Source organism: Mercurialis annua, linkage group LG6 (genome assembly GCF_937616625.2).
Source record: "Mercurialis annua linkage group LG6, ddMerAnnu1.2, whole genome shotgun sequence".
Taxonomy (NCBI): domain Eukaryota; kingdom Viridiplantae; phylum Streptophyta; class Magnoliopsida; order Malpighiales; family Euphorbiaceae; genus Mercurialis; species Mercurialis annua.
In genome coordinates, this window is record NC_065575.1 from 13441100 (window position 1) to 13468901 (window position 27802).

General features: G+C 32.5%; 9 protein-coding genes across 11 annotated transcripts; 2 read left to right on the plus strand and 7 right to left on the minus strand.

Moving 5' to 3' along the window:
* Positions 1 to 28: 28 nt before the first annotated feature.
* On the minus strand, positions 29 to 1756 carry LOC130014678 (uncharacterized). Its single transcript, XM_050381683.2, has 3 exons — positions 1487 to 1756; positions 863 to 936; positions 29 to 354 (listed from the first exon to the last, which is right to left on the minus strand). Exons 1-3 carry the CDS (start codon positions 1724 to 1726, stop codon positions 276 to 278), a joined length of 393 nt encoding a protein of 130 aa, XP_050237640.2. The 5' UTR covers positions 1727 to 1756; the 3' UTR covers positions 29 to 275.
* Positions 1757 to 2278: 522 nt separating this feature from the next.
* LOC126687213 (galactoside 2-alpha-L-fucosyltransferase-like) lies at positions 2279 to 4315 on the plus strand. 2 transcript variants are annotated; one of them, XM_050381666.2, is made up of 2 exons: positions 2279 to 2567; positions 2666 to 4315. In XM_050381666.2, exons 1-2 carry the CDS (start codon positions 2369 to 2371, stop codon positions 4093 to 4095), a joined length of 1629 nt encoding a protein of 542 aa, XP_050237623.1. In that variant the 5' UTR covers positions 2279 to 2368; the 3' UTR covers positions 4096 to 4315. The 2 variants fall into 2 exon arrangements, with proteins under 2 accessions (XP_050237623.1, XP_050237620.1); XM_050381663.2 differs by having other exon boundaries at positions 2280 to 2567; positions 2648 to 4315.
* A 265-nt stretch (positions 4316 to 4580) lies between these two features.
* LOC130014538 (uncharacterized) lies at positions 4581 to 6142 on the minus strand. The gene is made up of 4 exons (XM_050381669.2): positions 5914 to 6142; positions 5638 to 5760; positions 5064 to 5166; positions 4581 to 4977 (listed from the first exon to the last, which is right to left on the minus strand). Exons 1-4 carry the CDS (start codon positions 6006 to 6008, stop codon positions 4738 to 4740), a joined length of 561 nt encoding a protein of 186 aa, XP_050237626.1. The 5' UTR covers positions 6009 to 6142; the 3' UTR covers positions 4581 to 4737.
* A 1343-nt stretch (positions 6143 to 7485) lies between these two features.
* LOC130014679 (uncharacterized) lies at positions 7486 to 9213 on the minus strand. Its single transcript, XM_050381681.2, has 3 exons — positions 8944 to 9213; positions 8320 to 8393; positions 7486 to 7811 (listed from the first exon to the last, which is right to left on the minus strand). The coding sequence occupies exons 1-3, from the start codon at positions 9181 to 9183 to the stop codon at positions 7733 to 7735; spliced, it is 393 nt and encodes a 130-aa protein (XP_050237638.2). The 5' UTR covers positions 9184 to 9213; the 3' UTR covers positions 7486 to 7732.
* A 1247-nt stretch (positions 9214 to 10460) lies between these two features.
* Positions 10461 to 12188, minus strand: LOC130014680 (uncharacterized). Its single transcript, XM_050381672.2, has 3 exons — positions 11919 to 12188; positions 11295 to 11368; positions 10461 to 10786 (listed from the first exon to the last, which is right to left on the minus strand). Exons 1-3 carry the CDS (start codon positions 12156 to 12158, stop codon positions 10708 to 10710), a joined length of 393 nt encoding a protein of 130 aa, XP_050237629.2. The 5' UTR covers positions 12159 to 12188; the 3' UTR covers positions 10461 to 10707.
* Positions 12189 to 12711: 523 nt separating this feature from the next.
* LOC130014540 (galactoside 2-alpha-L-fucosyltransferase-like) lies at positions 12712 to 14747 on the plus strand. Of its 2 annotated transcripts, none has more exons than XM_050381664.2 (2): positions 12712 to 12999; positions 13098 to 14747. In XM_050381664.2, exons 1-2 carry the CDS (start codon positions 12801 to 12803, stop codon positions 14525 to 14527), a joined length of 1629 nt encoding a protein of 542 aa, XP_050237621.1. In that variant the 5' UTR covers positions 12712 to 12800; the 3' UTR covers positions 14528 to 14747. The 2 variants fall into 2 exon arrangements, with proteins under 2 accessions (XP_050237621.1, XP_050237618.1); XM_050381661.2 differs by having other exon boundaries at positions 12713 to 12999; positions 13080 to 14747.
* A 265-nt stretch (positions 14748 to 15012) lies between these two features.
* On the minus strand, positions 15013 to 16572 carry LOC130014541 (uncharacterized). The gene is made up of 4 exons (XM_050381668.2): positions 16346 to 16572; positions 16070 to 16192; positions 15496 to 15598; positions 15013 to 15409 (listed from the first exon to the last, which is right to left on the minus strand). The coding sequence occupies exons 1-4, from the start codon at positions 16438 to 16440 to the stop codon at positions 15170 to 15172; spliced, it is 561 nt and encodes a 186-aa protein (XP_050237625.1). The 5' UTR covers positions 16441 to 16572; the 3' UTR covers positions 15013 to 15169.
* Positions 16573 to 18618: 2046 nt separating this feature from the next.
* LOC130014681 (uncharacterized) lies at positions 18619 to 20346 on the minus strand. Its single transcript, XM_050381674.2, has 3 exons — positions 20077 to 20346; positions 19453 to 19526; positions 18619 to 18944 (listed from the first exon to the last, which is right to left on the minus strand). The coding sequence occupies exons 1-3, from the start codon at positions 20314 to 20316 to the stop codon at positions 18866 to 18868; spliced, it is 393 nt and encodes a 130-aa protein (XP_050237631.2). The 5' UTR covers positions 20317 to 20346; the 3' UTR covers positions 18619 to 18865.
* A 1247-nt stretch (positions 20347 to 21593) lies between these two features.
* Positions 21594 to 23541, minus strand: LOC126687215 (uncharacterized). The gene is made up of 4 exons (XM_050381675.2): positions 23305 to 23541; positions 23052 to 23175; positions 22428 to 22501; positions 21594 to 21919 (listed from the first exon to the last, which is right to left on the minus strand). The coding sequence occupies exons 1-4, from the start codon at positions 23397 to 23399 to the stop codon at positions 21841 to 21843; spliced, it is 372 nt and encodes a 123-aa protein (XP_050237632.1). The 5' UTR covers positions 23400 to 23541; the 3' UTR covers positions 21594 to 21840.
* Positions 23542 to 27802: the final 4261 nt, after the last annotated feature.

A 27802-nucleotide genomic window follows, 5' to 3' on the forward strand; every position in this document is an offset into this window, starting at 1 on the left:
TATCACAATTTATACGTATCATTACAACTTGGTTAATTTTTTAGGTTTATATTGATGAACGAATTTGAATCATCAAAACCACCACGAAAAGGGTGGATGTTGCTCCCACAGCTAAACAAAAATAATGCAGCTGTTCTACATAGAAAATTAAGTCATACTGTTGGCAATTGCTTAATAAGAAAACAAACATAATCAAAATTCTTTGGTTTCTTTTCAGGAAAAAAAGAAAGAGTTATCTAGCTCACTAAAAATCTCAGCAGGCATGATCTGTTTACTTAATTATTTGGTTCACCCGTCTTCTCCCTTTCTCCACTACAACAGTAGAAGTGTGGCAGCTTAACTCTACCGCAACTCCTGCAACCCAAAAATTCATCACACCATGAAAAACAAAACAAGGCATTAGCATTATAGAACATTAAGCGGAAAAATTCGATGATAGAAAATTCCTTGATTTGGAAAACACTAGTTTACAAGAAGTTGCAATGACTTTCGATGTTTAATGATGAGAAAGCACACTTGAGTTGCTCAAAAATTGGATAAACAGTTAAAGTTTACTTCCGAGAATCAAATATCACCAACCTTCCATTTGCTACTTCCAACGTTCCTTACTTGTTACTTCCTTATTTTCAAGGTGCATTTTCCCAAGAAGATATAGAAGATTACTAACTTGAAGAAAAACATATAGAAGCAAATGACAGTTTTTTTGACAGTAGCATTTCAACAAAACTAAAATTTATATTACAGAAGTGACTCGGGCATTTTCCAACAACTTGGAATTAGAAATAACCATGAAAAGGTACAGCATTTCTCAACACATTGCTTTTTCTTAGTATAATAGAAGACAATTAGAGAACAGTCTTACCTGCAACGAACTATCACCGGAGTTGGTTTCAAAGCCTTTGGCCCGTTTCTTATGCCTCTCTTATGAGGAGAAACCTGCACGATTTACAAAGCATGAAGAATGACTTTAGATGTATCATTGTAGTAAAAATAAATGCGCCACAACTTCTACAACTTGCGTGGTATGAGAAGAATTAGCATTCATAGACGTAACAGTAAATGAAAAATAAGTTTTTAGATTTGTGAAATTAGTTGTCTAAATTATTTGTGCCACTGCAATTATTTTCTAGCTTTCTACACCCTAATCTTGCTAACCATTGCTTGCCAAGTAGCCTTAAACATATCTGAAGCAACTAGTTTGCTTAATACTAGAAAATTCATTTCAAATCCCTAATAATTCAAAAACCTAAGAGAGTTGCACAGCCACAAAATCAAAAGATAGCTCATAACAAATGCAGTAATACATAAGCAGCAATAATGAAAAGTTTAAGCAATCAGCATCAATGTTGTCAAAGTTCTCCAATAGCACTAAATTAACAATTAAAACATATACATCAATCATATTAAAATTTAATAACCTAAAAACATCAATCTTAGTAATTACATTAAAATCAAGAAACTGAGTAAACAAGTAGAGCAAATTTACCTTCCTTTTAGGAACGGCCATTAGTTCCATGGAACCACCAGAGAAGAAGCTAGAGAACCCAAACCCTAAATCATTGCTATTGGGATTGAACTCCGGCAAAACCATCTGTGGAGGTGCAATCACACTGTTGATGGAACCATCCAACAATGAAGGCATGGCTGCCACGTGGGCCCACCTTACAAACCCTAACTTCGTGTAATTGTCGGCGGCTTTTAGCATCCCTGATCTCAACATAGCCATTGATATGAGAACTCTGTTTTTTTAGGCCTGGTAATTAGAGTAGTAATGCAGCGGAGAGGCACGGCAGCAGACAGGAAACGGCGTCGTTATAAATGAGATAGCAAAAATGTAAAGGATAAACCTATTTTGAGGTCCCTAAACTATACAATTTTAGTTCATTAGGTCCCTTAACTTCTATTTGACTTTTTCGGATCCTTAAACTTTCATTTTTTGGTTCATCAGGTCCTTTTACTTTTATTTGTCTTTCTCAAGTCCCTAATTGTTTATTTTTTGGTTCATTGGATCCTTAAATGGATCTTCGTTTAAGGACCTAATGGAACCAAAAAATAAAAGTTTAAGGGTCTTAGAAAGTTAAATAGAAGTTGAGGGACTTGATGAACCAAAAAATGAAAGTTTAAGGATTTGAAAAAGCTAAATAAAAGTTGAAGGATTTGATGAACCAAAAAATGAAAGTTTAAGGACCTTAAAATGGGTTTAGCCAAATGTAAATACCCTATCCATAAATAAATAAAACAAAATGCTAAACTGCACGTCGTTTTACTTATGTTTCTCCTTTCGCATCTAACAAACACACAGCAAACAGAAATGAAATCCAAAAATGGTAATGAATTGAATTGAATTGAAGAGAGAACAAAGAATTGAATGGATTTGAAATCTTTTACAAGAAGAAGATTACAGTTGTCAGCATCAGATCAACACACTAGTTCCAGTTCCAGAGTCCAAGTCATGAAGAGATTCGGATCCAATACATTCACACTCACCAAGATCTTGGCTCTTCCTTTACTCGCATTGCCCATACTTTTTCTTCTATCAATCATGCTTCGTCACTCCCCATCTCCCGGTGAGTTTTTCTTTCATTTCATTTCACTTGTGTTTCAAAATACTGTCGGTTTATTAATTACGGTTCCACTCTTAACCCAGACAATGTTATATCTCAAGTTATTAGCCCAGGCAGTGACAGCCTACTGGGTGGCCTGCTCGCTTCAGGATTTGACGAAGCTGCTTGCACCAGTCGATACCAATCCTATTTGTACCGCAACACTTCACTTCATAAGCCGTCTCCCTATCTCATTTCTCGGCTTAGAAGCTACGAGGATCTTCACAAACGTTGCGGTCCGGATACTGAGTTTTATAGTAAAGCTCTTGAACAGCTTCAATCTGGACAAGAAGTTGTTGGTTCTGCTGATTGTCAGTACATTGTGTGGATTTCTTTTAGTGGATTGGGTAATAGGATACTGTCTCTTGCTTCAACTTTTCTTTATGCTCTTCTTACGAATAGAGTTTTGCTTGTTGACCGAGGTAAAGACATGGCTGATCTGTTCTGCGAGCCCTTTCCGGAGAAATCGTGGTTGCTGCCTTTGGATTTTCCTTTGGCTGACCAGTTCGGAAGCTTTGATCAGAAATCTTCGCGTTGTTACGGTAATATGCTGAAAAATAATGTTGTAAATGCTTCGGCAATAACGTATTTGTATCTTCATTTAGTTCATGATTATGATGATCATGATAAGCTTTTCTTCTGCGATGAAGATCAGTCTCTTTTTACTAAAGTTAAGTGGTTGGTTGTACGAACGGATAACTACTTTGTGCCGTCGCTTTTCTTGATTAATTCTTTTGAGCAAGAGCTGAGCATGTTATTTCCCCGAAAAGGAACGGTTTTTCACCACATAGGAAGGTACATTTTCCACCCGTCGAATCAAGTTTGGGGACTCATTACAAGGTACTATCAAACTTACTTAGCTAAAGCTGATGAGAGCATCGGCATACAGATAAGAGTGTTTGATGAAAGACCTGGTCCATTTAAGCATGTGATGGATCAAATTTTAGCTTGTACTTTGAAGGAGAAATTATTACCTGAAGTAGACTTGCAAGACTCTTCTATTGGTGTTGCTGCTAACCCAAAATTGAAGACTGTCCTCGTGACATCGTTAAATGCAGGGTACTCCGAGAATCTGAAGAATATGTATTGGGAACACTCAACTGCCACTGGGGAAGTTGTCGGTGTTTACCAGCCAAGTCACGAGGAGTACCAGCAAACGGGAAAGCTGATGCACAACAGGAAGGCATGGGCTGAGATGTACCTCCTGAGTTTGACTGATAAGTTGGTTACAAGTTCATGGTCAACTTTTGGCTATGTGGCACAAGGTCTTGGAGGCTTGAAGCCATGGATCCTGTACAAGCCTGAAAATGAGACAACCCCTGATCCGCCTTGTCGCCGGGCAATGTCAATGGATCCTTGTTTTCATGCTCCTCCTTTTTATGATTGCAAGGCTAAGAGAGGAACTGATACAGGTGCACTCGTTCCTCATGTGAGACATTGTGAGGATATGAGCTGGGGTCTAAAGGTGGTCGACGGTGAAGACGAATTATAATACCCAGTTTTGTTTACATATATTCTCCAGTTTTGAATACACACTTAGGGTTAGCACTTAGCATAGAGTTGTCTGCTGTTGGAGGTGGCATGTATGTAATGATCACTCTCTAACCTCTTGTTGAGAATGTTGTAATTTATATGCAAATTCTGCAATTAAGTGGCAAACTTTTGAAAAGCTTTTGGTGCAATACATGATTATGGGACATTGAGTTTGGCAATATTGTATGCTAACAGCATATGCTGAATTGTAAAAGCAAGAAGCGGCATGCTAGTTGAAGAACTGTAATAATCTTTATTTATCTATCAAGAATGCTGATTGAAAAAATATTACTACACTAGGTAGCAATATAGTAGTTAATAGAATGTGAAACTTCAACTGCACTAGAAATGAAAAAACTGGATTGTAATTAAAAAAACTAAGAGTCAGAATTTTCAGTTATTGACCTTAAACAAAAATAATGGAGAAAGGGCAAGAGAAACATGGACATTTAAAATATGCAGGTTTAAACATATAAAATGGCATCCTTTTACAATAATTGACCAAAGAACAAAAAGGGTTCACTTTGTTTTAAATCAGGCAGGCTGAACTAATTATTAGAAAAACAATTGCAGCAAAGGCTACAGAAATGCCACTCTAATGTCACCGACGACTTTGTCTCTCCAGTAACTCAGCTACCCTCTCTTCTTTGAGCCTCTTCAAAATCTGATATGCCTTGGGATCGTAAAACCGGTCATGCACATACTTCTTTTCCTCTGCTTGAATTTCCTTAATGGGGCTAGGATATGGATTAGGCGGAGGTCTTTTGCCCTGCATATGTGCAATTTTCTTCAATTGAGCATATGCCTTCTTTTTGGCCTTCCTCTCTGCCCGATATTCCATCTACACATTAATAACTTACAATTAGAGAAAGAAAAAGATGGAAGGATCATAAAACATGTTTGTCAATCGAGAACAAGAAAGCATACATCAGCCACAGCTATAGCTTTCTCCTCACTAACTCCCTGCTCCTTCAACTCAAGCACCCGCAAACCATATACACGAGCCACAGGGGGGTCAAAATCACATATCCTGTACAAACATAAAACATAACTGAAATCGACACAGACTTTAATACTTCTTTCCAATATTTGCTAAAGAGGATATAATCAAAGCCAAAGTCTCAAAGAGACAGCTGACGAAGTTTAATATCGCAGCCGAGGAATTATTATATAAAGAGAATGAAGCAAAATGGTATAAGGTAGTAGTCTTCCATAGGTTCAAAAACATCACTCGGAGACTACATTTCTCCAAAAGAAACAGACAGTAGTAATTCTCTTCACACAATCAAATGTAATCTTAGATATGAGGTCCAATAATCAGACTAAAAATTTCAAGGAACAACTCTCCTGTGTATCCCGATATTGCGAATCGGAAAGGCAAACTAAATAGCATCTCTATAATCAGAAGGCGCAGGCATATTCAATTAAAAGGGAATAAGAAAAATGGGTGCTGAAACTGAACAAGAAAATAAGTAGATAAGCATAAGGAAAAGGATTATACTTGATGGCATCTTCATGTTTGGAATCCGGGTACTTCTGAAAGAACTTAATAATGTAAGGATCCTCAGGCAGAGTGATCTTCTGTATTTTCCCATCATAACGAGGAAATGTTGGCGGTGGCGCCCTGAAATTGATCACTATTATTACTAAAATCATGCAATCCAACTAAAATTAAATTGAAGAATTGGGTTTTGAAGTAAACTGCCCGCAAAACAGTAAACAAATTATTGGATTAATTGATTGAATAGAAATGAGAGTTATGAAAAGGGAAACTAACAGTTGCATGGGTTTGAGCCAAGCAGGCTCCGCCTTGGCCAAGCCTTTGACGAGCTTTCTGGTTTTGGTAAGCAAATCTCCTCTAACAAACGACATGCCCGCTGCTCCTTTCTTTCTCTGCGATCTCTGCTATCTGTGTTAAATTGGAAGTAATTTCAAAGGAAAACGACGACGGAATGATCCTATTCATGGATTTGGGTTTCTCTCATTCTTTCCTTACCTCTGTTGTGTTGGATATGGGCTTTTACCCATTCAGGAAATTATAGAGAGAATTAGAGAATTACCTAAATAAGAAAAGTATTAGCAATTACCTACCATAAAGTTTGGACTTGATTTACATACCTATCCGTGTAAGCCATTTATTTTTATACCCTATCTTATTTGTTTTTATACCTAAAAATTACTCCAACTGTTTTTATCATAACAAACTTATTCTTTCTCCTCAAAATTTTCATCTCATCTTTTCTTTTCTTTTTTCAGATCTCAAATTTTTTCAAATTTCACTATTTCTTCTTCAATATTCTGTCAGATATTTTTGAATTAATGCTTCATTATTCAAATTCATACATTACGATCAATAAAAACTGTGGATTCAGTGAAAAAAAGGATATAGAATTGTTCAATCGAATTATTTTACAGTTTTAGTATGTTTAATTAGGTTTTAAAGATTTTCGAGATGTTTAAATAGTTTAAAACGTAATAAAAATTATATAACAGTTGCAAACTGTTTCATTCGCTTAAATTCAATTACGGTTTCAAATACAGTTTCAATTACGGTTTCAAACCGTTTACAAAGGTTTCAAACAGTCTAAAACAGTTTCTAAAAAACGTTTTTAAAGAGTCTAAAAATAACAGTTTCAAATAGTTTCAAAAAACAGTTTCGAACAGTATAAAACAGTTTCAAACCGTTTACAAAGGTCTCAAACTGTCTAAAACAGATTCTAAAAAATACTTTCCAATAGTTTATAAAATAACAGTTTCAAATAGTATCAAATAGTTTCAAACCGTTTACATAAAAAATAACAGTTTCAAACCGTTTACAAAGGTTTCAAACAGTATAAAACAATTGCAAACCGTTTCCAAAGATCTCAAGCAGTCTAAAACAGTTTCTAAAAAATACTTTCAAACAGTTTAAAAAATAACAGTTTCAAACAGTATAAAATCGTGAGATTACAATTTCATAAACCAAAATAAAAAATAATCATTCTATGTGGAATAGTTATTCCATTCTACACCTATTTTATTGACCAAACATAGTTTTTCTTAAAATTAAAAAGATACAGATTCTGCTTTGAATTTTTATGAACAATGAGTTGCATTTGTCAAATTAAATCAAAATAATCTGAATGCTCTCCTTGTTGTGATAAGTGTTCTTCAGAACAAGAGCCTCTAATTGGAACAAGAGTTTTATGAGCTATAAGGTTCGGAAAATGCTGCAACAACTTCACTCCTGTTTCATTTTAAACCCCTTGAGTCCTTGACTTTAGGTTTAATTCTTTTGCAAACCATTATTAAAGATGCACTTTAACCTTATAAACCTCTTGATATCACAATTTATACGTATCATTACAACTTGGTTAATTTTTTAGGTTTATATTGATGAACGAATTTGAATCATCAAAACCACCACGAAAAGGGTGGATGTTGCTCCCACAGCTAAACAAAAATAATGCAGCTGTTCTACATAGAAAATTAAGTCATACTGTTGGCAATTGCTTAATAAGAAAACAAACATAATCAAAATTCTTTGGTTTCTTTTCAGGAAAAAAAGAAAGAGTTATCTAGCTCACTAAAAATCTCAGCAGGCATGATCTGTTTACTTAATTATTTGGTTCACCCGTCTTCTCCCTTTCTCCACTACAACAGTAGAAGTGTGGCAGCTTAACTCTACCGCAACTCCTGCAACCCAAAAATTCATCACACCATGAAAAACAAAACAAGGCATTAGCATTATAGAACATTAAGCGGAAAAATTCGATGATAGAAAATTCCTTGATTTGGAAAACACTAGTTTACAAGAAGTTGCAATGACTTTCGATGTTTAATGATGAGAAAGCACACTTGAGTTGCTCAAAAATTGGATAAACAGTTAAAGTTTACTTCCGAGAATCAAATATCACCAACCTTCCATTTGCTACTTCCAACGTTCCTTACTTGTTACTTCCTTATTTTCAAGGTGCATTTTCCCAAGAAGATATAGAAGATTACTAACTTGAAGAAAAACATATAGAAGCAAATGACAGTTTTTTTGACAGTAGCATTTCAACAAAACTAAAATTTATATTACAGAAGTGACTCGGGCATTTTCCAACAACTTGGAATTAGAAATAACCATGAAAAGGTACAGCATTTCTCAACACATTGCTTTTTCTTAGTATAATAGAAGACAATTAGAGAACAGTCTTACCTGCAACGAACTATCACCGGAGTTGGTTTCAAAGCCTTTGGCCCGTTTCTTATGCCTCTCTTATGAGGAGAAACCTGCACGATTTACAAAGCATGAAGAATGACTTTAGATGTATCATTGTAGTAAAAATAAATGCGCCACAACTTCTACAACTTGCGTGGTATGAGAAGAATTAGCATTCATAGACGTAACAGTAAATGAAAAATAAGTTTTTAGATTTGTGAAATTAGTTGTCTAAATTATTTGTGCCACTGCAATTATTTTCTAGCTTTCTACACCCTAATCTTGCTAACCATTGCTTGCCAAGTAGCCTTAAACATATCTGAAGCAACTAGTTTGCTTAATACTAGAAAATTCATTTCAAATCCCTAATAATTCAAAAACCTAAGAGAGTTGCACAGCCACAAAATCAAAAGATAGCTCATAACAAATGCAGTAATACATAAGCAGCAATAATGAAAAGTTTAAGCAATCAGCATCAATGTTGTCAAAGTTCTCCAATAGCACTAAATTAACAATTAAAACATATACATCAATCATATTAAAATTTAATAACCTAAAAACATCAATCTTAGTAATTACATTAAAATCAAGAAACTGAGTAAACAAGTAGAGCAAATTTACCTTCCTTTTAGGAACGGCCATTAGTTCCATGGAACCACCAGAGAAGAAGCTAGAGAACCCAAACCCTAAATCATTGCTATTGGGATTGAACTCCGGCAAAACCATCTGTGGAGGTGCAATCACACTGTTGATGGAACCATCCAACAATGAAGGCATGGCTGCCACGTGGGCCCACCTTACAAACCCTAACTTCGTGTAATTGTCGGCGGCTTTTAGCATCCCTGATCTCAACATAGCCATTGATATGAGAACTCTGTTTTTTTAGGCCTGGTAATTAGAGTAGTAATGCAGCGGAGAGGCACGGCAGCAGACAGGAAACGGCGTCGTTATAAATGAGATAGCAAAAATGTAAAGGATAAACCTATTTTGAGGTCCCTAAACTATACAATTTTAGTTCATTAGGTCCCTTAACTTCTATTTGACTTTTTCGGATCCTTAAACTTTCATTTTTTGGTTCATCAGGTCCTTTTACTTTTATTTGTCTTTCTCAAGTCCCTAATTGTTTATTTTTTGGTTCATTGGATCCTTAACTAACTATTTAGCTTAATTATTTAAGATATAATACAAATAACGATAGATTTGAATAAATATTTAAAGAATTTTACTCCTTAACATGTTTTGCAATTTTAAAATGAATTTTCAATTTTGACAATGTTGGACACCAAATTTTGAACTTTTGCAATTAGAATTATCGAGTAATTTTTTTGTCAGAAATTGCTGATACAGACACCAGAACAATGTATATTCCGTTGTCCACATCGACATTGTTTTAACAGAAAATTATTCAGTTTTTCAAAATGAAAAAAATAATCATAAATTATATATCAAAATTAAAAGTTGGAATTGCAAAATTTATCGGTTGCAAAACGCGCTAGACTTCATAATTTTAAAAGAATTGAGTCACGTTGCAAAATTTTTACGTGCGTGCACATAGTGCAAAACTAGTGTTATTAAATAAATAAAAAGAGAAAATAAACGGTATACAATGATAAAATGATCAAGCATTGTCTAATTGATAAAAGTAATTTTTTTTAAATACGAATTCTACTTTTTTATTTCATTAGGGATGAAATAGCCATTTTTTTTTAAAAGAATACTTCATAAAATCGTGAGATTACAATTTCATAAACCAAAATAAAAAATAATCATTCTATGTGGAATAGTTATTCCATTCTACACCTATTTTATTGACCAAACATAGTTTTTCTTAAAATTAAAAAGATACAGATTCTGCTTTGAATTTTTATGAACAATGAGTTGCATTTGTCAAATTAAATCAAAATAATCTGAATGCTCTCCTTGTTGTGATAAGTGTTCTTCAGAACAAGAGCCTCTAATTGGAACAAGAGTTTTATGAGCTATAAGGTTCGGAAAATGCTGCAACAACTTCACTCCTGTTTCATTTTAAACCCCTTGAGTCCTTGACTTTAGGTTTAATTCTTTTGCAAACCATTATTAAAGATGCACTTTAACCTTATAAACCTCTTGATATCACAATTTATACGTATCATTACAACTTGGTTAATTTTTTAGGTTTATATTGATGAACGAATTTGAATCATCAAAACCACCACGAAAAGGGTGGATGTTGCTCCCACAGCTAAACAAAAATAATGCAGCTGTTCTACATAGAAAATTAAGTCATACTGTTGGCAATTGCTTAATAAGAAAACAAACATAATCAAAATTCTTTGGTTTCTTTTCAGGAAAAAAAGAAAGAGTTATCTAGCTCACTAAAAATCTCAGCAGGCATGATCTGTTTACTTAATTATTTGGTTCACCCGTCTTCTCCCTTTCTCCACTACAACAGTAGAAGTGTGGCAGCTTAACTCTACCGCAACTCCTGCAACCCAAAAATTCATCACACCATGAAAAACAAAACAAGGCATTAGCATTATAGAACATTAAGCGGAAAAATTCGATGATAGAAAATTCCTTGATTTGGAAAACACTAGTTTACAAGAAGTTGCAATGACTTTCGATGTTTAATGATGAGAAAGCACACTTGAGTTGCTCAAAAATTGGATAAACAGTTAAAGTTTACTTCCGAGAATCAAATATCACCAACCTTCCATTTGCTACTTCCAACGTTCCTTACTTGTTACTTCCTTATTTTCAAGGTGCATTTTCCCAAGAAGATATAGAAGATTACTAACTTGAAGAAAAACATATAGAAGCAAATGACAGTTTTTTTGACAGTAGCATTTCAACAAAACTAAAATTTATATTACAGAAGTGACTCGGGCATTTTCCAACAACTTGGAATTAGAAATAACCATGAAAAGGTACAGCATTTCTCAACACATTGCTTTTTCTTAGTATAATAGAAGACAATTAGAGAACAGTCTTACCTGCAACGAACTATCACCGGAGTTGGTTTCAAAGCCTTTGGCCCGTTTCTTATGCCTCTCTTATGAGGAGAAACCTGCACGATTTACAAAGCATGAAGAATGACTTTAGATGTATCATTGTAGTAAAAATAAATGCGCCACAACTTCTACAACTTGCGTGGTATGAGAAGAATTAGCATTCATAGACGTAACAGTAAATGAAAAATAAGTTTTTAGATTTGTGAAATTAGTTGTCTAAATTATTTGTGCCACTGCAATTATTTTCTAGCTTTCTACACCCTAATCTTGCTAACCATTGCTTGCCAAGTAGCCTTAAACATATCTGAAGCAACTAGTTTGCTTAATACTAGAAAATTCATTTCAAATCCCTAATAATTCAAAAACCTAAGAGAGTTGCACAGCCACAAAATCAAAAGATAGCTCATAACAAATGCAGTAATACATAAGCAGCAATAATGAAAAGTTTAAGCAATCAGCATCAATGTTGTCAAAGTTCTCCAATAGCACTAAATTAACAATTAAAACATATACATCAATCATATTAAAATTTAATAACCTAAAAACATCAATCTTAGTAATTACATTAAAATCAAGAAACTGAGTAAACAAGTAGAGCAAATTTACCTTCCTTTTAGGAACGGCCATTAGTTCCATGGAACCACCAGAGAAGAAGCTAGAGAACCCAAACCCTAAATCATTGCTATTGGGATTGAACTCCGGCAAAACCATCTGTGGAGGTGCAATCACACTGTTGATGGAACCATCCAACAATGAAGGCATGGCTGCCACGTGGGCCCACCTTACAAACCCTAACTTCGTGTAATTGTCGGCGGCTTTTAGCATCCCTGATCTCAACATAGCCATTGATATGAGAACTCTGTTTTTTTAGGCCTGGTAATTAGAGTAGTAATGCAGCGGAGAGGCACGGCAGCAGACAGGAAACGGCGTCGTTATAAATGAGATAGCAAAAATGTAAAGGATAAACCTATTTTGAGGTCCCTAAACTATACAATTTTAGTTCATTAGGTCCCTTAACTTCTATTTGACTTTTTCGGATCCTTAAACTTTCATTTTTTGGTTCATCAGGTCCTTTTACTTTTATTTGTCTTTCTCAAGTCCCTAATTGTTTATTTTTTGGTTCATTGGATCCTTAAATGGATCTTCGTTTAAGGACCTAATGGAACCAAAAAATAAAAGTTTAAGGGTCTTAGAAAGTTAAATAGAAGTTGAGGGACTTGATGAACCAAAAAATGAAAGTTTAAGGATTTGAAAAAGCTAAATAAAAGTTGAAGGATTTGATGAACCAAAAAATGAAAGTTTAAGGACCTTAAAATGGGTTTAGCCAAATGTAAATACCCTATCCATAAATAAATAAAACAAAATGCTAAACTGCACGTCGTTTTACTTATGTTTCTCCTTTCGCATCTAACAAACACACAGCAAACAGAAATGAAATCCAAAAATGGTAATGAATTGAATTGAATTGAAGAGAGAACAAAGAATTGAATGGATTTGAAATCTTTTACAAGAAGAAGATTACAGTTGTCAGCATCAGATCAACACACTAGTTCCAGTTCCAGAGTCCAAGTCATGAAGAGATTCGGATCCAATACATTCACACTCACCAAGATCTTGGCTCTTCCTTTACTCGCATTGCCCATACTTTTTCTTCTATCAATCATGCTTCGTCACTCCCCATCTCCCGGTGAGTTTTTCTTTCATTTCATTTCACTTGTGTTTCAAAATACTGTCGGTTTATTAATTACGGTTCCACTCTTAACCCAGACAATGTTATATCTCAAGTTATTAGCCCAGGCAGTGACAGCCTACTGGGTGGCCTGCTCGCTTCAGGATTTGACGAAGCTGCTTGCACCAGTCGATACCAATCCTATTTGTACCGCAACACTTCACTTCATAAGCCGTCTCCCTATCTCATTTCTCGGCTTAGAAGCTACGAGGATCTTCACAAACGTTGCGGTCCGGATACTGAGTTTTATAGTAAAGCTCTTGAACAGCTTCAATCTGGACAAGAAGTTGTTGGTTCTGCTGATTGTCAGTACATTGTGTGGATTTGTTTTAGTGGATTGGGTAATAGGATACTGTCTCTTGCTTCAACTTTTCTTTATGCTCTTCTTACGAATAGAGTTTTGCTTGTTGACCGAGGTAAAGACATGGCTGATCTGTTCTGCGAGCCCTTTCCGGAGAAATCGTGGTTGCTGCCTTTGGATTTTCCTTTGGCTGACCAGTTCGGAAGCTTTGATCAGAAATCTTCGCGTTGTTACGGTAATATGCTGAAAAATAATGTTGTAAATGCTTCGGCAATAACGTATTTGTATCTTCATTTAGTTCATGATTATGATGATCATGATAAGCTTTTCTTCTGCGATGAAGATCAGTCTCTTTTTACTAAAGTTAAGTGGTTGGTTGTACGAACGGATAACTACTTTGTGCCGTCGCTTTTCTTGATTAATTCTTTTGAGCAAGAGCTGAGCATGTTATTTCCCCGAAAAGGAACGGTTTTTCACCACATAGGAAGGTACATTTTCCACCCGTCGAATCAAGTTTGGGGACTCATTACAAGGTACTATCAAACTTACTTAGCTAAAGCTGATGAGAGCATCGGCATACAGATAAGAGTGTTTGATGAAAGACCTGGTCCATTTAAGCATGTGATGGATCAAATTTTAGCTTGTACTTTGAAGGAGAAATTATTACCTGAAGTAGACTTGCAAGACTCTTCTATTGGTGTTGCTGCTAACCCAAAATTGAAGACTGTCCTCGTGACATCGTTAAATGCAGGGTACTCCGAGAATCTGAAGAATATGTATTGGGAACACTCAACTGCCACTGGGGAAGTTGTCGGTGTTTACCAGCCAAGTCACGAGGAGTACCAGCAAACGGGAAAGCTGATGCACAACAGGAAGGCATGGGCTGAGATGTACCTCCTGAGTTTGACTGATAAGTTGGTTACAAGTTCATGGTCAACTTTTGGCTATGTGGCACAAGGTCTTGGAGGCTTGAAGCCATGGATCCTGTACAAGCCTGAAAATGAGACAACCCCTGATCCGCCTTGTCGCCGGGCAATGTCAATGGATCCTTGTTTTCATGCTCCTCCTTTTTATGATTGCAAGGCTAAGAGAGGAACTGATACAGGTGCACTCGTTCCTCATGTGAGACATTGTGAGGATATGAGCTGGGGTCTAAAGGTGGTCGACGGTGAAGACGAATTATAATACCCAGTTTTGTTTACATATATTCTCCAGTTTTGAATACACACTTAGGGTTAGCACTTAGCATAGAGTTGTCTGCTGTTGGAGGTGGCATGTATGTAATGATCACTCTCTAACCTCTTGTTGAGAATGTTGTAATTTATATGCAAATTCTGCAATTAAGTGGCAAACTTTTGAAAAGCTTTTGGTGCAATACATGATTATGGGACATTGAGTTTGGCAATATTGTATGCTAACAGCATATGCTGAATTGTAAAAGCAAGAAGCGGCATGCTAGTTGAAGAACTGTAATAATCTTTATTTATCTATCAAGAATGCTGATTGAAAAAATATTACTACACTAGGTAGCAATATAGTAGTTAATAGAATGTGAAACTTCAACTGCACTAGAAATGAAAAAACTGGATTGTAATTAAAAAAACTAAGAGTCAGAATTTTCAGTTATTGACCTTAAACAAAAATAATGGAGAAAGGGCAAGAGAAACATGGACATTTAAAATATGCAGGTTTAAACATATAAAATGGCATCCTTTTACAATAATTGACCAAAGAACAAAAAGGGTTCACTTTGTTTTAAATCAGGCAGGCTGAACTAATTATTAGAAAAACAATTGCAGCAAAGGCTACAGAAATGCCACTCTAATGTCACCGACGACTTTGTCTCTCCAGTAACTCAGCTACCCTCTCTTCTTTGAGCCTCTTCAAAATCTGATATGCCTTGGGATCGTAAAACCGGTCATGCACATACTTCTTTTCCTCTGCTTGAATTTCCTTAATGGGGCTAGGATATGGATTAGGCGGAGGTCTTTTGCCCTGCATATGTGCAATTTTCTTCAATTGAGCATATGCCTTCTTTTTGGCCTTCCTCTCTGCCCGATATTCCATCTACACATTAATAACTTACAATTAGAGAAAGAAAAAGATGGAAGGATCATAAAACATGTTTGTCAATCGAGAACAAGAAAGCATACATCAGCCACAGCTATAGCTTTCTCCTCACTAACTCCCTGCTCCTTCAACTCAAGCACCCGCAAACCATATACACGAGCCACAGGGGGGTCAAAATCACATATCCTGTACAAACATAAAACATAACTGAAATCGACACAGACTTTAATACTTCTTTCCAATATTTGCTAAAGAGGATATAATCAAAGCCAAAGTCTCAAAGAGACAGCTGACGAAGTTTAATATCGCAGCCGAGGAATTATTATATAAAGAGAATGAAGCAAAATGGTATAAGGTAGTAGTCTTCCATAGGTTCAAAAACATCACTCGGAGACTACATTTCTCCAAAAGAAACAGACAGTAGTAATTCTCTTCACACAATCAAATGTAATCTTAGATATGAGGTCCAATAATCAGACTAAAAATTTCAAGGAACAACTCTCCTGTGTATCCCGATATTGCGAATCGGAAAGGCAAACTAAATAGCATCTCTATAATCAGAAGGCGCAGGCATATTCAATTAAAAGGGAATAAGAAAAATGGGTGCTGAAACTGAACAAGAAAATAAGTAGATAAGCATAAGGAAAAGGATTATACTTGATGGCATCTTCATGTTTGGAATCCGGGTACTTCTGAAAGAACTTAATAATGTAAGGATCCTCAGGCAGAGTGATCTTCTGTATTTTCCCATCATAACGAGGAAATGTTGGCGGTGGCGCCCTGAAATTGATCACTATTATTACTAAAATCATGCAATCCAACTAAAATTAAATTGAAGAATTGGGTTTTGAAGTAAACTGCCCGCAAAACAGTAAACAAATTATTGGATTAATTGATTGAATAGAAATGAGAGTTATGAAAAGGGAAACTAACAGTTGCATGGGTTTGAGCCAAGCAGGCTCCGCCTTGGCCAAGCCTTTGACGAGCTTTCTGGTTTTGGTAAGCAAATCTCCTCTAACAAACGACATGCCCGCTGCTCCTTTCTTTCTCTGCGATCTCTGCTATCTGTGTTAAATTGGAAGTAATTTCAAAGGAAAACGACGACGGAATGATCCTATTCATGGATTTGGGTTTCTCTCATTCTTTCCTTACCTCTGTTGTGTTGGATATGGGCTTTTACCCATTCAGGAAAGAGGAAATTAGACTCAGCACTTGATTATCAAAAATAATTCCAAAAATACTTGAGCATGTTTTTTTTTTCTGTCAACACTTGATCCCACCTTTTTATTTCATCTAGCACTTGATTCCACCTTTTTATTTCATCCAGCACTTGATTTCACCTTTTTATTTCATCCAACACTTAACCCAACCTTTTTATTTTGTCCAACATTTAACTTCATTTTTTTATTCATCCAACATTTAACTCCATTTTTTTAAGACTTAGAATTTAGATTTTAGAATTTTAAGGGTTTAGGGTTTATGATTTTAGGGTTAGGGTTTATGATTTTAGGGTTAGGGTTTAGCATGATTTAGAGTTTAGGGTTTAAGATTTAGGATATAGGGTTTAGCATGATTTAGGGTTTAGGGTTTAGCATAATTTAGGGTTTAGGGTTTACGATTTAGAATTTAGGGTTTAGGGTTTAGCATGTTTTAGGGTTTAAAGTTTGGAATTTAGGGTTTAGGGTTTAGCATGATTTAGGGTTTAGGGTTTAGTATGATTTAGGGTTTAGAAATATAAGATTTTAAGTGTTAGGTTTAATGTTTTTATTAAATCAAGTGCTAGGTGCAATTTATTTTCTTTTGTAAGTATTGTCCGCAAATAAAAACGAACATAAGTATTTTTGAGATTATTTTAACAAAATCAAGTATTTTTCAACTTTTCCCTTCAGGAAATTATAGAGAGAATTAGAGAATTACCTAAATAAGAAAAGTATTAGCAATTACCTACCATAAAGTTTGGACTTGATTTACATACCTATCCGTGTAAGCCATTTATTTTTATACCCTATCTTATTTGTTTTTATACCTAAAAATTACTCCAACTGTTTTTATCATAACAAACTTATTCTTTCTCCTCAAAATTTTCATCTCATCTTTTCTTTTCTTTTTTCAGATCTCAAATTTTTTCAAATTTCACTATTTCTTCTTCAATATTCTGTCAGATATTTTTGAATTAATGCTTCATTATTCAAATTCATACATTACGATCAATAAAAACTGTGGATTCAGTGAAAAAAAGGATATAGAATTGTTCAATCGAATTATTTTACAGTTTTAGTATGTTTAATTAGGTTTTAAAGATTTTCGAGATGTTTAAATAGTTTAAAACGTAATAAAAATTATATAACAGTTGCAAACTGTTTCATTCGCTTAAATTCAATTACGGTTTCAAATACAGTTTCAATTACGGTTTCAAACCGTTTACAAAGGTTTCAAACAGTCTAAAACAGTTTCTAAAAAACGTTTTTAAAGAGTCTAAAAATAACAGTTTCAAATAGTTTCAAAAAACAGTTTCGAACAGTATAAAACAGTTTCAAACCGTTTACAAAGGTCTCAAACTGTCTAAAACAGATTCTAAAAAATACTTTCCAATAGTTTATAAAATAACAGTTTCAAATAGTATCAAATAGTTTCAAACCGTTTACATAAAAAATAACAGTTTCAAACCGTTTACAAAGGTTTCAAACAGTATAAAACAATTGCAAACCGTTTCCAAAGATCTCAAGCAGTCTAAAACAGTTTCTAAAAAATACTTTCAAACAGTTTAAAAAATAACAGTTTCAAACAGTATAAAATCGTGAGATTACAATTTCATAAACCAAAATAAAAAATAATCATTCTATGTGGAATAGTTATTCCATTCTACACCTATTTTATTGACCAAACATAGTTTTTCTTAAAATTAAAAAGATACAGATTCTGCTTTGAATTTTTATGAACAATGAGTTGCATTTGTCAAATTAAATCAAAATAATCTGAATGCTCTCCTTGTTGTGATAAGTGTTCTTCAGAACAAGAGCCTCTAATTGGAACAAGAGTTTTATGAGCTATAAGGTTCGGAAAATGCTGCAACAACTTCACTCCTGTTTCATTTTAAACCCCTTGAGTCCTTGACTTTAGGTTTAATTCTTTTGCAAACCATTATTAAAGATGCACTTTAACCTTATAAACCTCTTGATATCACAATTTATACGTATCATTACAACTTGGTTAATTTTTTAGGTTTATATTGATGAACGAATTTGAATCATCAAAACCACCACGAAAAGGGTGGATGTTGCTCCCACAGCTAAACAAAAATAATGCAGCTGTTCTACATAGAAAATTAAGTCATACTGTTGGCAATTGCTTAATAAGAAAACAAACATAATCAAAATTCTTTGGTTTCTTTTCAGGAAAAAAAGAAAGAGTTATCTAGCTCACTAAAAATCTCAGCAGGCATGATCTGTTTACTTAATTATTTGGTTCACCCGTCTTCTCCCTTTCTCCACTACAACAGTAGAAGTGTGGCAGCTTAACTCTACCGCAACTCCTGCAACCCAAAAATTCATCACACCATGAAAAACAAAACAAGGCATTAGCATTATAGAACATTAAGCGGAAAAATTCGATGATAGAAAATTCCTTGATTTGGAAAACACTAGTTTACAAGAAGTTGCAATGACTTTCGATGTTTAATGATGAGAAAGCACACTTGAGTTGCTCAAAAATTGGATAAACAGTTAAAGTTTACTTCCGAGAATCAAATATCACCAACCTTCCATTTGCTACTTCCAACGTTCCTTACTTGTTACTTCCTTATTTTCAAGGTGCATTTTCCCAAGAAGATATAGAAGATTACTAACTTGAAGAAAAACATATAGAAGCAAATGACAGTTTTTTTGACAGTAGCATTTCAACAAAACTAAAATTTATATTACAGAAGTGACTCGGGCATTTTCCAACAACTTGGAATTAGAAATAACCATGAAAAGGTACAGCATTTCTCAACACATTGCTTTTTCTTAGTATAATAGAAGACAATTAGAGAACAGTCTTACCTGCAACGAACTATCACCGGAGTTGGTTTCAAAGCCTTTGGCCCGTTTCTTATGCCTCTCTTATGAGGAGAAACCTGCACGATTTACAAAGCATGAAGAATGACTTTAGATGTATCATTGTAGTAAAAATAAATGCGCCACAACTTCTACAACTTGCGTGGTATGAGAAGAATTAGCATTCATAGACGTAACAGTAAATGAAAAATAAGTTTTTAGATTTGTGAAATTAGTTGTCTAAATTATTTGTGCCACTGCAATTATTTTCTAGCTTTCTACACCCTAATCTTGCTAACCATTGCTTGCCAAGTAGCCTTAAACATATCTGAAGCAACTAGTTTGCTTAATACTAGAAAATTCATTTCAAATCCCTAATAATTCAAAAACCTAAGAGAGTTGCACAGCCACAAAATCAAAAGATAGCTCATAACAAATGCAGTAATACATAAGCAGCAATAATGAAAAGTTTAAGCAATCAGCATCAATGTTGTCAAAGTTCTCCAATAGCACTAAATTAACAATTAAAACATATACATCAATCATATTAAAATTTAATAACCTAAAAACATCAATCTTAGTAATTACATTAAAATCAAGAAACTGAGTAAACAAGTAGAGCAAATTTACCTTCCTTTTAGGAACGGCCATTAGTTCCATGGAACCACCAGAGAAGAAGCTAGAGAACCCAAACCCTAAATCATTGCTATTGGGATTGAACTCCGGCAAAACCATCTGTGGAGGTGCAATCACACTGTTGATGGAACCATCCAACAATGAAGGCATGGCTGCCACGTGGGCCCACCTTACAAACCCTAACTTCGTGTAATTGTCGGCGGCTTTTAGCATCCCTGATCTCAACATAGCCATTGATATGAGAACTCTGTTTTTTTAGGCCTGGTAATTAGAGTAGTAATGCAGCGGAGAGGCACGGCAGCAGACAGGAAACGGCGTCGTTATAAATGAGATAGCAAAAATGTAAAGGATAAACCTATTTTGAGGTCCCTAAACTATACAATTTTAGTTCATTAGGTCCCTTAACTTCTATTTGACTTTTTCGGATCCTTAAACTTTCATTTTTTGGTTCATCAGGTCCTTTTACTTTTATTTGTCTTTCTCAAGTCCCTAATTGTTTATTTTTTGGTTCATTGGATCCTTAACTAACTATTTAGCTTAATTATTTAAGATATAATACAAATAACGATAGATTTGAATAAATATTTAAAGAATTTTACTCCTTAACATGTTTTGCAATTTTAAAATGAATTTTCAATTTTGACAATGTTGGACACCAAATTTTGAACTTTTGCAATTAGAATTATCGAGTAATTTTTTTGTCAGAAATTGCTGATACAGACACCAGAACAATGTATATTCCGTTGTCCACATCGACATTGTTTTAACAGAAAATTATTCAGTTTTTCAAAATGAAAAAAATAATCATAAATTATATATCAAAATTAAAAGTTGGAATTGCAAAATTTATCGGTTGCAAAACGCGCTAGACTTCATAATTTTAAAAGAATTGAGTCACGTTGCAAAATTTTTACGTGCGTGCACATAGTGCAAAACTAGTGTTATTAAATAAATAAAAAGAGAAAATAAACGGTATACAATGATAAAATGATCAAGCATTGTCTAATTGATAAAAGTAATTTTTTTTAAATACGAATTCTACTTTTTTATTTCATTAGGGATGAAATAGCCATTTTTTTTTAAAAGAATACTTCATAAAATCGTGAGATTACAATTTCATAAACCAAAATAAAAAATAATCATTCTATGTGGAATAGTTATTCCATTCTACACCTATTTTATTGACCAAACATAGTTTTTCTTAAAATTAAAAAGATACAGATTCTGCTTTGAATTTTTATGAACAATGAGTTGCATTTGTCAAATTAAATCAAAATAATCTGAATGCTCTCCTTGTTGTGATAAGTGTTCTTCAGAACAAGAGCCTCTAATTGGAACAAGAGTTTTATGAGCTATAAGGTTCGGAAAATGCTGCAACAACTTCACTCCTGTTTCATTTTAAACCCCTTGAGTCCTTGACTTTAGGTTTAATTCTTTTGCAAACCATTATTAAAGATGCACTTTAACCTTATAAACCTCTTGATATCACAATTTATACGTATCATTACAACTTGGTTAATTTTTTAGGTTTATATTGATGAACGAATTTGAATCATCAAAACCACCACGAAAAGGGTGGATGTTGCTCCCACAGCTAAACAAAAATAATGCAGCTGTTCTACATAGAAAATTAAGTCATACTGTTGGCAATTGCTTAATAAGAAAACAAACATAATCAAAATTCTTTGGTTTCTTTTCAGGAAAAAAAGAAAGAGTTATCTAGCTCACTAAAAATCTCAGCAGGCATGATCTGTTTACTTAATTATTTGGTTCACCCGTCTTCTCCCTTTCTCCACTACAACAGTAGAAGTGTGGCAGCTTAACTCTACCGCAACTCCTGCAACCCAAAAATTCATCACACCATGAAAAACAAAACAAGGCATTAGCATTATAGAACATTAAGCGGAAAAATTCGATGATAGAAAATTCCTTGATTTGGAAAACACTAGTTTACAAGAAGTTGCAATGACTTTCGATGTTTAATGATGAGAAAGCACACTTGAGTTGCTCAAAAATTGGATAAACAGTTAAAGTTTACTTCCGAGAATCAAATATCACCAACCTTCCATTTGCTACTTCCAACGTTCCTTACTTGTTACTTCCTTATTTTCAAGGTGCATTTTCCCAAGAAGATATAGAAGATTACTAACTTGAAGAAAAACATATAGAAGCAAATGACAGTTTTTTTGACAGTAGCATTTCAACAAAACTAAAATTTATATTACAGAAGTGACTCGGGCATTTTCCAACAACTTGGAATTAGAAATAACCATGAAAAGGTACAGCATTTCTCAACACATTGCTTTTTCTTAGTATAATAGAAGACAATTAGAGAACAGTCTTACCTGCAACGAACTATCACCGGAGTTGGTTTCAAAGCCTTTGGCCCGTTTCTTATGCCTCTCTTATGAGGAGAAACCTGCACGATTTACAAAGCATGAAGAATGACTTTAGATGTATCATTGTAGTAAAAATAAATGCGCCACAACTTCTACAACTTGCGTGGTATGAGAAGAATTAGCATTCATAGACGTAACAGTAAATGAAAAATAAGTTTTTAGATTTGTGAAATTAGTTGTCTAAATTATTTGTGCCACTGCAATTATTTTCTAGCTTTCTACACCCTAATCTTGCTAACCATTGCTTGCCAAGTAGCCTTAAACATATCTGAAGCAACTAGTTTGCTTAATACTAGAAAATTCATTTCAAATCCCTAATAATTCAAAAACCTAAGAGAGTTGCACAGCCACAAAATCAAAAGATAGCTCATAACAAATGCAGTAATACATAAGCAGCAATAATGAAAAGTTTAAGCAATCAGCATCAATGTTGTCAAAGTTCTCCAATAGCACTAAATTAACAATTAAAACATATACATCAATCATATTAAAATTTAATAACCTAAAAACATCAATCTTAGTAATTACATTAAAATCAAGAAACTGAGTAAACAAGTAGAGCAAATTTACCTTCCTTTTAGGAACGGCCATTAGTTCCATGGAACCACCAGAGAAGAAGCTAGAGAACCCAAACCCTAAATCATTGCTATTGGGATTGAACTCCGGCAAAACCATCTGTGGAGGTGCAATCACACTGTTGATGGAATCCAACTAAAATTAAATTGAAGAATTGGGTTTTGAAGTAAACTGCCCGCAAAACAGTAAACAAATTATTGGATTAATTGATTGAATAGAAATGAGAGTTATGAAAAGGGAAACTAACAGTTGCATGGGTTTGAGCCAAGCAGGCTCCGCCTTGGCCAAGCCTTTGACGAGCTTTCTGGTTTTGGTAAGCAAATCTCCTCTAACAAACGACATGCCCGCTGCTCCTTTCTTTCTCTGCGATCTCTGCTATCTGTGTTAAATTGGAAGTAATTTCAAAGGAAAACGACGACGGAATGATCCTATTCATGGATTTGGGTTTCTCTCATTCTTTCCTTACCTCTGTTGTGTTGGATATGGGCTTTTACCCATTCAGGAAATTATATGGGGTAAGTAATCTACACAAATCCCTTAAAATGGTCCTATCTGATGTTTTTACCTTATTTTTTTTATTGAAAAATTTGCAGAAAATACTCCGTTTTTCAAAATATTTGCAAAAATACTCCATTTTTTGAGAAATTATTTGTCTACCTTTTTTTTCAAAAAAATTATTTTTTTACTCCGAAATTTACTTTTTTACTCTGAAAATTTTTATAAAAATACTCCGTTTTTTTTAAACTGTTTGAAACTATATTATAAACGGTTTCAAAAATGTCAAAGTTTTTTAAAAATACTCTGTTATAAACCATTTGAAACTCTATTAGAAACTGTATTTGAAACTGTTTGAAACTCTATTTTTATGAAACCGTTATAAACCGTTTGAAACTCTATTAGAAACTCTATTTGAAACTGTTTGAAACTCTATTAGAAACTCTATTTGAAACGTTTTTATAAAACAGTTTCAAATTGTGTTTTTTGAAACTGTATTTGAAACCGTTTGAAACTCTATTTTTAAGAAACTGTTATAAACCGTTTGAAACTCTATTAGAAACTGTATTTGAAACCGTTTGAAACTGCAGAGTAAAAAAATAAATTGCGGAGTAAAAAAATAAATATTTATTTTTTTAGGTACGCTTATAAACTTTCAGTTTTTGAGGTAAATTTACAAATATTTTAGTTTTTTAGGTATTCTCCTAAACTTCCCTTTTTTATTTTGACAATAATCTCTCAATAACATAGAAAAAATTTCATAATTCCCACATAACCTAATATTGAGAAATTCTTAGGTAGACTCAGTCCACCACGTCATCCGTGGACTAAACCTATTATACAATGACACGTCATTAAAATGATGGCAATCTTATAATATTACTATTCAAATGTGTAAATCTATATCTATACTATACTATATATAAAAGTACAGATGGGGGGGACAACCAATTTACTGAATAATCCTTTTCAGTTTACTACTAAATAAAGATTTTATAGTCATTAACTAATTAGTTATTTAATTAATCACTATTGTAATTAAAGTCCTAATTACAATAGGTAGCTAAATTATCTCCAATTTAATTTTTAGTATGTAAAAAATAACTAAATTGTCTCCAAATTAGCAGGAATACCTATATTTTAGTTTGATTGAACTACAAAATTAAAATACTGTATTTGGTCAATATATTATTATTTAAATTTCTATCTTATATTTTTAAAGATACTAGTTTTGCATTACGTACTACGTACGTGGCTCGTAATATGACTCATCAAGTTTTATGGTTACAACTAATTCATTATAAATAAAATATTTATTTAATTATTAAAAATATAATACAATTGAAATTTGACTTAAATTTTATAGTGTCGCTTTACGTGTTTTACACATGCCTCGTAGTGTGACTCGTCAAATTATAAAATAAAATTTGAAATAATAATTAATTTGAAATAGTTTATTTAATAATTATTATATAATTGACAAATTATTAAATATTTAATGTATTTTAATTAGTATTAAAGACAATTATTTTAACATATATAGTAATTTATTTTATTTAGTACTCTAATTTTAATAATTATTTTAATATAATAATTTATTTCAGTTAGTATTCTAATTTTAATTATTATTTTATCCTAATAAGTTTGTCTTGATATGCATATCCTGATAAGCTATATCTTTTCCTTTTGTATTAAAATCCAGTTCCAATGTTGCTTCTGATCTCTTGTTCTTTTTTAATGATTTTTGTCCGTATTTTTTTTTCTTCTAACTGCATAATAAATAACGCATATGTATAGCCCGCCCCTTACAAATATGCTTGCATGTATAAATTTTATAAATTTGAAACATCTACTATAGTAGTATATAATATATCTACTATATATATTGACACTTGGCATTCTCTCATTCGTTAGTTAAAATCTTACACTCACAGCAACTCTTTTATCCTTTTTCTTATACAAAGATGGTTATGAATAATAAGTTCCAATTTAGAGTCATAAATGCTTATATTTTCTTATTACTATACAAATGATATTTTCAAATTTAAAACTCCTCCAATATTTTCACTTTTTAATTGCTATAAACGTTCCAAAAAAGTAATAGATTATTAAGTTTATTAAGGTAACAATAAGCATGTATTTGGAGCTATAAATGTCAACATTTTCTAAAATATTCATCTCTTACTAATGATCATTAATTGTGTTTTATTTTATTTAATTTTATATTTTTAGTTTTATGCAATTCAACTATATTTTTATATAATTCTATATTTTTATATTTCTATTAAAATTTAAATAAATTAAAACATTAATCTACTATCTATTTGGCACTCAAAATATAGATCTTATTTAAAAAAAAACTATTTTCATAGACATAATAATAAATAAAAAGGTAAAAAGAAAATGGTGGTTATATGAACAGTCAATTTTTTTTTTAGTTTTGAACTTCAAAGATATAAAATCTCACTTTAAAATAAAAATAATAAATACACATAATTAGCATTTACGGTCATGTGAAGAGCCAAAAATAAGTTGCAATTAATAATGTCTTAGCAGGGTTGTGTTAATTTGTTACTAATAAAAAACCATTTAGCACTATTATTGATCTAATTTAGTTGTATTGCTTCTATCTTTTTAATTTTTTTTTAATCTCTCATTAGATAATTTATGGCTATATGAACTCAGTGGCGGATGTATTCTTTATAGGGTGGGGTCCATGGACCCCATCCTTTTTCTAAAATAAAAAGTTTCCTACCCATGCATATATGTGAAATCAGAAAAATAAAACTAAACGTATCCTAATTAATTAAAAGTTGCAGCCCCTACATGTAAAAATTAAATTACAAACTTGACAATATAAAAAATAGGCAACAACAATATAAAAATATTTAAATACTAATCATACATTTTAGATTGAAGCCTTATAAGTAAAAATTCTAACTAATCAATCCAACCGAAAAATTTAATAAGTTACGGATATTTTTTATTTATTAGTATTTATTAAACTTTAAGAAATATATTTTTTTATTATTAGTTTAAGTTTCATTTGATAATTTATAATCTAATCTATGTATATATTTTTACTTAGCAAATTGTTATTTTTTTATAAATTTATTCATAGAATTATGTTAAAATATGATTAAAAGGCAATATAAGAACATTCCTGTGAAAACTAAAAAGAAAAATTTATTTGAGGGGGAATTGAGAGATCGAGAGATTTAAAAAAAAATCTTAAATTTGATCTTATTAATTTTTTATTATCCAATTTGATATATAATAGTTATTTTTTTAGTTATTATGTTAATTTTAGCTAAAATTTATATATTTTATAATTTAAATGTTTATTATAAATATGGACCCCATCATATAAAAGTCTTGGATCCGCCACTGTATGAACTGCCAAAAAAGTTTCAATTAATTTCGTTTTTAGCAGGTGAAGTGTGAAATATTGGTTATAAAAATAATTTAAAAAGAAAAAATTGAGAATAAATTAAAAACAATTGAGTTTAAAAAAATCTTAGAATAAATTAGAGATTTTGAGTTTCAAATAAAAAAATATAAAATATCATTTTAAAATAAAAATGATAAATTCACCTAATTAGCATTTAAGGGTATGTGAACAGCCAAAAAGAATTACTACAATTAACAACATCTGTAGCTGGAGTAATGTTAATTGGTAATCAAAATTGATTAAAAAACGAAAAAATTGAAAATAAATTTGAGATTTGAAATTTCAATTAACCAAATGTAAAATCTCACTTTAAAAATAGAAATTAGTCTTACATTTTTATTGATTGGTAATTTGGTATTAACGTTATAAAAATGGTAATTATTATTAATTATCTACTGGTATGTAAGAAAATTAGATACAGAAAAATTAAAATGATAGAATTATTCTTACTTTGTTTACTTATTTGTTGCTAAAGGAATTAAATTAAAATTAATAGTAAATATTAAAACTATAGAATTGTAGAATATTAAAAATTTAAAATAATTATATGAAAATAAATAATTATATAAAATTAAAAAATATAAAATTGGCATCAGATAAATAGATTTGTTAATCTTATTTGTAAAATTGATAGTATAATATAGAAATAATTAACTCAAATTTATGTTATTTTATTTTTCAGTCAATTTAGTTATAAATGATAATTACTATATAAATCTAATTTAAAATTATTTTTTTACATGCTAATAAGTACCACTTGCTAAAGACTATTTATATTTTTTTTGGTAACCGATACAAT